A 9,485-nucleotide genomic window follows, 5' to 3' on the forward strand; every position below is an offset into this window, starting at 1 on the left:
AAATAAATTTAATACAATAAACCAAGTATTTTATCTGCTAACCTGCATTTTTGGCAGTGAGGTACATCATTTTTTTCTTCTTTTTACCAGTTATTGTTCCACATAGGATTCCTAAAAAATTAAGTAAAGGAGAAGACGAGTGAAAGAGATATATTATGTAATGTAATGCTAAATTTGTCCACTAGATGGCATTACGTTTCTGTTTCAGTGCTGTAGGCTTGTGGCACTATTATAAATGGATAAAATTGTATCTCATACAAAAGAGTACCATAGTTTTCACTTGTTAATACAGCGAAAGCATAATACATTAATACTGTATGTCCTTGAAACAGCTTTAGAAGTTTCAGAATATTTCTGTCATTTTGTTTCATTTCATGTTTTGGCAAGAATAACATGTTTAGGTTTATCACCTGCTTCATCCAGGTCTCTAGGAACAAATGCTTTCCTCTTTTCCTCTAGAAACTGACTGGGAATCAGCCCAGTACCTCCTTCCGTTAAATGGCACGCCTGTCAGTCAAAACAATATGGTCAGAGGCACACAATAACCGACCAATACACATGAGTGTGAACAGGTAAGAAAAAAAACAGTAATCACACCTGCCACCAGTTTGGGTCTTCTCGGTTGACAATCTGCAGGATATCACCCCTTTTGAAAGCAAGCCCCGCCTCTCTGCATGGAATTAGATTGTCATTGGCTGGATTGTAGTCAAAATGTGGCTGCACATAAACCTGAGAGAAATAAAAACATGTGGGATTAATCCAAATGTTAAAAAGCAAAACTCGTGCTGTTCACATTCCAGCGGGATTACAGAGTTATAATTTCATTCACATTCAAGCACTGTGGTGTCATTCATATGTGCTCATCTCATAAATACAATATTTGTGTTAACATTACTTGAAAGAAAAGATAAAGAAAACCTAACCTAAACTTTACGCACATAACTTCGTATTAGATCAAACGTCATGATCTGACAAGTGTAAGGACTAAATGTCCATGGCAGACCTCCAGGTTCACCACAGATTGAGGAGGAGGGGATGATATAAGATTTACATAAATTTATTTAAATAAGAAGCCTTATTTTGGGGCCTAGTGACACTGACTTTGAAAAATTGAATCACAATGACAAAATGATTTATGTTATTAGCAGAATCCCTCTCGAAAAGCTTCTTGAGAAGCCATGAATACGTTATGTACACAGAGGGATAGATGTAAGATACAGAGAAAATACCAGGAGCCATGTAATAAGATTGAATTGTGCGTGTGTGCATGTCTTGCCCCAGATAGCATGTGGAGTGTTATTAATAGGGCTCTCAGGAATCTTTTTTACTACAAAGAATCATGGAATTTCAAAAATGGCCAAATGCAAGTCCATGTGTGCATTTGAAATTTTATGAAACAAATACTGGTGAATTTGAACATGCATATTTAGTGCATATTTAGTGCCTACATGGACAGTTCTTTTTACAGTTTGGGGTTAGTAAGATTTTTTTTTTTAATTAATACTGTTATTTTAGCAAATACACATTCAATACACACACATTGATCAAAAGTGACAGTAAACAAACACTTACAGTGTTGCAAAAGATTTCCATTTCAATTAATTTTCTATTTCTATTTCAAATCAGCATGTCAGAATGATTTCTGAAGGATCATGTGACACCAACGACATTTAAAAATATATTAAAATGCAAAACAATTATTTTTAAATGCAATAATATTTCACAATATTGCTGTTTTTACTGCATTTTTAATCAAATAAATGCAGCCTTCTAGACCATAAGAGACTTCCTTCAAAAACATTAAACAAATCTTACTGACTCTAAACTTCTGAGCAGTAGTGTATATGGATATTCGCGTGTGTGTGCACCTGTGGTGGCACTGCAGCATCTCTGTAGCTGGGCAGTATTTTCAGTGTTATTCCTCCACTACATTCTTTGAGCATCTCCTGGAGTTCAGTGGGATTATTGCCGACGTCCTTCCCATTCACCTCCTTTATGATGTCACCCACATGCAGCAGCCCCTGCCTGTCAATCAGCCCTCCGTGGAGGATGCGAGCGATTACCAGGTCACCCTTGTCCATTCGAAAGGTCACACCCTGGGCGAAACCACAGCATGAGTAATGACACGCATGCAGGCACTTTCGTTCTGTTGCACTGTTGGATTGGATATTGACTTAAAGGGTCATGAAACCCCGTTTCAGCACTGGTTAGTTCTCACCACAGTTTTAAAGGGGTCATATGATGTTGCTAAATAGATCATTATTTTGTGTATTTTGTGTAATGAAATGTGTTTATGCGGTTTAAGGTAAAAAAAAACACATTATGTTCCACATACTGTACATTATTGTTTCTCCTCTATGCCCCGCCTTTCTGAAACGCGTCGATTTGTACAAAGCTCATCGGTCTGAAAAGCGAGGTGTGTTCTGATTGGCCAGCTATCCAGTGCGTTGTGATTGGCCGAATACCTCAAACGTGTGACGGAAATGTTACGCCCCTTACCATACTGTGATGCCGTGTCCCAGAGCGACGAGACAAAAACATTAAAACCCATTATAAACGAGGCATTCGTTGCATCCAGTGGGGACATAATTACAGATTATAATGACTTATGCTGTCTTTTTATACGCTGCATTGCATCGCGCCGCGTAAACATAAAACCATGTCTGCATTTGTGATCGGAGAAATGACAAACAACAAGTGCTACTCTACACTGCTCAAAACTTGCGTTTGAATCGTCAGCGGCAAATCCTTTAAATATAAAAAAAACATACTTACCGTCTGTGAGTCAGAACAGCCGGCATTGTAGTCTACTCTACCAGGATCAGGAAACAGTCCTCCATAAAATGTGCTGCACACATCTGAATATTTGGGTTGAAATGTTCTGGAACATTGTTGTAAATACAACTTAACCACTGATTTCTAGTCATGTCCTCTTTTGGAAGACCAAACAAAGTAGTTTCGCTTCCACAACGAAACACACAGCGTCTTCACAACATGGCGGCGGCGGTGGCAGCAACAATAAAGTTACGCCTTCTTTCTTTGCATGATCATTTGGGCGGCATTATGCAAATCTTCCCACATCGTGATGTAGACATGTGGGGGCATGTTTAAACGAGGCATTTTAGGAGGGTGTGGACGAGTCTTAACTTTTATAAAGAATATCTCTTTGGGTTTGAGACTTTAGTCTTTGCAACTTTAGGGATCTTATCTATTCACGAAAAGCTTGTAACACTCCAAAGAGAAAACTTGAAATCGCATCATATGACCCCTTTTTAAAAAACGCTAAAAGAAGTGGGCGTGGTGCGCAGTGGAGCGGAGGGGGAAGAGGGGAGAAAGACAACACACACAGCTTCGCGTTCAGACAGTTTCATTTCGCTCCTATCGAGTTGAAAACACAAATAAATGCACAGCCATTTGCACTCTGCATCGAAAACATATACAGTGGGTACGGAAAGTATTCAGACCCCCTTAAATTTTTCACTCTTTGTTATATTGCAGCCATTCATGAACGTTTCTCTCAGTTAATGTGCGCGATGTCATCTCAGTCTGAAACGTCTGTCATAGCAAATCAACACATGCTGTTGTGAATAATTAAGCGTAGCGTCTTCTCATAGGATAAGAACATGCAGTCTCATTAATAATTTAATAGACACCGAAGCGTCATCGATGTACTATAGTCCATTGCCACGTCACAAATTGTGACGTCAACATGATGTAGATTTTAAACCCGGAAGATGGAAATAGCGCAAAAAAAAGCTTAACATTAACCAGTTTTCTCCAACTGTTAAAATTATCGGATGCTAACATTGTCTTCTATGATGTGCAACACAAACACCTCTGCTAAAATCTCAGAAAAAGTAGTCTGGGGTTTAATGACCCTTTAAGGCCCGTTCACACTTCACACCAAGGGCGATAACTGTAAAGATATAGTTCTAAAAATCGTTCTCGATATTAAAGAATAGCAGAGTCCACACCACAACTATAACGATAAAGACAAAGTGAAACGATATGTTGGAATCACTTTCAAAGCGATTTTTCTCCAGCTGATGAACAATAAAAAATTGACAGCCAATCAGAATCCATCCTGCTGTAACGAGCTCGAGAATTTAAAGAGGCACACAAACGTGTGCTTAGAATAAACAGACGATACCGTTCACTGGTGTGGACGCTAATATCATTATCTTTATAGCTATCGTCCTTGGTGTGAACGGGCCTTTATTGACATTAAATTATGACTGGTTGAAAGTTTAAAACATGGTCACATAAATATTCACAAACACACACCAGAGGTTCTCCTGCTTTCTTGCGGATGCCAATCATCCTAACTGCATCAGCCTGCATAAGAGCATTGTTTACTGCCGCATCATTGGTCACTTCAGGAGGGGGTGGGGTTTCATAGCACTTAGACGCCACCATGTCATGGGTTTCCAGAAGACAAAGTGAAACGATATGTTGGAATCACTTTCAAAGCGATTTTTCTCCAGCTGATGAACAATAAAAAATTGACAGCCAATCAGAATCCATCCTGCTGTAACGAGCTCGAGAATTTAAAGAGGCACACAAACGTGTGCTTAGAATAAACAGACGATACCGTTCACTGGTGTGGACGCTAATATCATTATCTTTATAGCTATCGTCCTTGGTGTGAACGGGCCTTTATTGACATTAAATTATGACTGGTTGAAAGTTTAAAACATGGTCACATAAATATTCACAAACACACACCAGAGGTTCTCCTGCTTTCTTGCGGATGCCAATCATCCTAACTGCATCAGCCTGCATAAGAGCATTGTTTACTGCCGCATCATTGGTCACTTCAGGAGGGGGTGGGGTTTCATAGCACTTAGACGCCACCATGTCATGGGTTTCCAGAAGAGACTGAAATAAAGAGAGAAAATGACAACAAAATACCGCAGAAAAAAAAGAGAAAATATATTGAGGAATATTTAAGAAAAATTGAGAAGGTACAAGATGAGAAGGTAGAGATGAGACAAAAAAAAGAGAGGGATCAAGATGAGATAACACAAGATCAGAATAGAAGGTGCCAAGAAATGAGCCAAGATGAGATGAGAAGTTATGAGATGACAACGACATTAAGACAGATGAAGATAAGGTATGAAATGAGATGAGAAGGTACAAGATTAGATGAAATGAGGTTTGAGATGAGACAAGAAGGTACAATGTGAGACAAGAAGAGGTATAAGATAAGATGAAGTCGAGAAGAAAAGAAGACGAGCAAAAACAAGAAGAGAAGGTACAAGATGAGATGAGAAAAGAAGAAAACATGAGATGAGACAAGAAGGTCTAAGATGAGATGAGAAGGTATGAGATAAGATGAGACAAGAAGAGAAGGTAAGACATTAGATGAGCAGGGATGAGATGAAAAGAGAACAGAAGGTGCAAGATGAAATGAGACGAAAAGAGAATGTGCAAGATGAGAAGAGAAGGTATGAGATTAGAGGAGAGGAAAAGGTACAACGAGATAAAACGAGAAGAGGGTGTATGAGATGAGATGAGCCAAGAAGTGAAGGTATGAAATTAAATGAGATGAGAAGAGAAGGCATGAGATGAAACGAGAAGAGAAGGCACTAAATGAGACTAGATTATAAGGTAGGGATTCTCAAATCTGGCCCACGAGATCCACTTTCCTTCAGAGTTTAGCTCGAACCCTAATCAAACACACCTGAGCATGCTAATCAATGTCTTCAGGATCATTAGAAAATCACAGGTAAGTAAGTTTGATCAGGGTTGGAGCTAAACCCTCCAGGGCAAGATTTGAGGAACCCTGTTATAAGGTATGTGATGAAATGAGATGAGAAGATATAAAACGAGAAGGTACATAAAGAAATGAGACAGGAAGGTACAAGAAAATACTGTACCTGAAAATGGGGCTCCTGCAGGATTTTGGAGAGCTCTGCTGCGCTGTCATCTCGTACGCTCAGTCCGCTGATGTCACCCAGAATCTCAGTCACAAGCTCCACGTTATTATCCTGCACTGCTTCCAACTTCACATCCTCCAAACGCTCATGAGCCTGATCACAATCATCTCATCATTTCATCAATCAATCCATGAAGTGATATTTCTGACAAGTGTCTAGCTGCTCCTCTGTCAATTTGACACGAATCGGCATGACACAGTTTCATTGAACAAGTCTACATGACTTTGTGAATGTGTCGATAATGAGCGTGCTGTTCAAACACAAGTTTAATATCCAATAATTATTCATATCACTTAGTCTTAATTAGTCACAAATTCAATTAACCTCATCAGCAATGCAAATCAGCTAGATTAAGGTCTAGGCAGCTGTGTGTGCTATACCTTAGCCAGCGAGCGGACGATAGGACTCTCCATGACGCCTTTGAGGAAGATGAGGTCAATGTCTTTAGCCCCGGTGGTGGCGGGCAACTCGCCCAGGTTATCCAACACCTGCTGCATAGCTGCACGCATACAGAGAGCGGTTACGACATGACACACACCTGCAACACGCCGAGTATTACACACCAGGGTCAGAGGACAGGGCAAAAGATTCACATCAGCCAATAACAGATGGCTGAAATATAACACCCCCCTCCATGGTACTATCATCTGCTTATCGTACGCATTTAGATATTCTTTTGTCTTCAGTGTTCATTTGATCCAGTCAGGTCATTTCCTGAGTGTAAACCAGTATAGTGTGTGAAACACATGCACAGTTGTATGTGTGTAAAAAGAAAGAGATGCCAAGAATATTGACTAACATCATATATTATTATAATCAGCTATAAAAGTCATAATAAAGAAAATAAAATATATATATATATATATATATACACACTACGGGTCAAAAGATAGCGATTGTTAAGATAGTGAAAATTACAGTAAAAACAGTAATATTGTGAAATATTATTACAATTTAAAATAACTATTCTCTGTTTTAATATATTTTCAGCTTCACATGACTTTTAAATATCACACTAACATGTTGATTTGCTCTGCAAGATTTTCGTATCATTTCGTATTATTATCAATGTTAATATTTTTATGGAATCCGTAATACATTAGGTAATTTTGAACCACTGTGTCTATTGCCTCTTAGAGCATAAGAGATTTCTTTCAAAAACATTAACTTTTGACCACTAGTGTATATTTTCAATTACATGGATTATAACAAGATAAACATAATTATTTAATTTAATAGCAAATTTTATATTTAATTTAATTTAAATAAGTGTTATTAAAAAGAAACAGTTTAATATATAAAAACGTTTTTGAAAAATATTAAATACATTTAAAAATGACATTTTATATATATATATATATATATATATATATATATATATATACATACACAGAACAAAAATATAAAAACATTAGACAGCATGATTATTGCACAGGTGTGCCTTAGGCTGGCCACAATAAAAGGCCACTCTAAAATGTGCAGTTTTACTGTATTGGGGGATAATATTTCCATGTATTTCCATATATATATTTATATTCATATAATTGATATTATATATATAAATATTTTAAATGTATAAACTCAACATATTTTTCTTAAATATATTTATGCATGTGTGTATATTTATATATACATAATAAATATACACATTACACACACATATTATGTAAAAAAAACTATATAAATATATACTGTATATATATATTTTAATGTTTTTTTTTTGTAAACATTGTGTAGTCATACTGATGATAAAACCACTCTCTAACACAGTCATTGACAAATCTCCCTTTGTCAAGCACACAACCATTTTGCGAGGCCAACTGCTCAGTGAGTCACGTGACTACACAGGTCATAGCCTGCAGTAGTGTAATCCATCTGTGACAGTAGAACAGAACAGAGTGTGAATGTGTGCTTACTCTCCATCAGGAAACAGTAGACTAGACCAACAGATCAATATTTAACATCAGGTCAGTGGTTCAGTTCCACTCACTTAATTCAGGTGAGACAGTGTTGTAGTCCAGAAACAACCATCAGCATGATTCAGCAAGCTCTGACATTGTGCCACTGTTTATTTTCTATTGCAAATACGTCACAGAGAGATGCACCCTGGGGCCTCCCTTATTTGGATGAACAGAGTACATAATGGATAAACTGACAGAGTAATAAACAATTGGGGAGGAAATAAAACACAAATGAAGTTACACACACATTCAAAAATGAGAGCATGCAATTGATGTTAACATATGTGCATGCACACACACCGTTTAATAAAAACATCCTCTCATATCTGTCACATTCTGTAAACTGGGATTTCATTTGGTTTATTTAAAAAACCGAATTAGAGACATACAGTGGGTACGGAAAGTATTCAGACCCCCTTAAATTTTTCACTCTTTGTTATATTGCAGCCATTTGCTAAAATCATTTAAGTTAATTTTTTCTCCTCATTAATGTACACACAGCACCCCATATTGACAGAAAAACACAGAATTGTTGACATTTTTGCAGATTTATTAAAAAAGAAAAACTGAAATATCACATGGTCCTAAGTATTCAGACCCTTTGCTCAGTATTTAGTAGAAGCACCCTTTTGATCGAATACAGCCATGAGTCTTTTTGGGAAAGACCCAACAAGTTTTTCACACCTGGATTTAGGGATCCTCTGCCATTCCTCCTTGCAGAAATGGCAGAGGATCCCCAAATCCAGGTGTGAAAAACTTATTGCATCTTTCCCAAAAAGACTCATGGCTGTATTAGATCAAAAGGGTGCTTCTACTAAATACTGAGCAAAGGGTCTGAATACTTAGGACCATGTGATATTTCAGTTTTTCTTTTTTAATAAATCTGCAAAAATGTCAACAATTCTGTGTTTTTCTGTCAATATGGGGTGCTGTGTGTACATTAATGAGGAAAATGAACTTAAATGATTTTAGCAAATGGCTGCAATATAACAGTGAAATTCTAACTTATAACAGGGTCTGAATACTTTCCGTACCCACTGTAAGCGCTCTGTTTGACAGTTAAATTACAGTTCTGGCATGTATTACACTCCCAAAGATTTCATTACACAAATGATTTACTGTAAATTCCATGCAAACAGTCAAGTTTTCTCAAAATATATTCTTGGTGATGGAAAAATGGAGCTAAAAAGTTTACATGTGACTTATATATATGTGTATTTATATACACTACCGGTCAAAAGTTTGGGATCAGAACGATTTTTCATGTTTTTTTTTTTTTAAAGGAGTTTCTTATGCTCAAGGCTGCATTTATTTGATCAAAAATACAGGAAAAAATTTAATTGTGAAATATTATTTTGATGTAAAATAATGTTTTTCTGTTTTAATATACATTAAAATCTACTTCATTCCTGTGATCCAAAGCTGCATTTTCACCATCATTACTCCAGTTTTCAGTGTCACATGATCCTTCAGAAATCATTCTAATATGCTGATTTATTATCAGTGCTGGAAACTTGTGTTGCTTAAATTTTTTTTTGGAACCTGTGATACTTTTTTTTCAGGATTCTTTGATGAATAAAAAGTT

At 36.9% G+C, this 9,485-nt stretch overlaps 1 protein-coding gene across 8 annotated transcripts in view; it reads right to left on the bottom strand.

Moving 5' to 3' along the window:
• Positions 1-9,485, bottom strand: part of pals2b (protein associated with LIN7 2, MAGUK p55 family member b) — a 24,922-nt gene that overhangs the window by 5,685 nt on the left and 9,752 nt on the right. For 7 of the 8 annotated variants that reach the window (XM_016281344.1, XM_016281342.1, XM_016281345.1 and 4 more), the window contains 7 exons: positions 6,320-6,438; positions 5,880-6,032; positions 4,726-4,878; positions 1,869-2,096; positions 598-729; positions 411-507; positions 43-111 (listed from right to left, as the gene is read on the bottom strand). In XM_016281344.1, coding sequence (XP_016136830.1) covers positions 43-111; positions 411-507; positions 598-729; positions 1,869-2,096; positions 4,726-4,878; positions 5,880-6,032; positions 6,320-6,436 — 949 coding nt within the window. In that variant the 5' untranslated portion in view covers positions 6,437-6,438. Of the gene's footprint in view, positions 1-42; positions 112-410; positions 508-597; positions 730-1,868; positions 2,097-4,725; positions 4,879-5,879; positions 6,033-6,319; positions 6,439-7,929; positions 8,299-9,485 lie in introns of those variants that run through there. The other variant, XM_016281347.1, reaches the window with a different exon arrangement.

The sequence above is a fragment of the Sinocyclocheilus grahami genome, unplaced genomic scaffold, assembly GCF_001515645.1.
Source record: "Sinocyclocheilus grahami isolate Dianchi unplaced genomic scaffold, SAMN03320097.WGS_v1.1 scaffold149.1, whole genome shotgun sequence".
In the NCBI taxonomy this organism is placed as follows: Eukaryota; Metazoa; Chordata; class Actinopteri; order Cypriniformes; family Cyprinidae; genus Sinocyclocheilus; species Sinocyclocheilus grahami.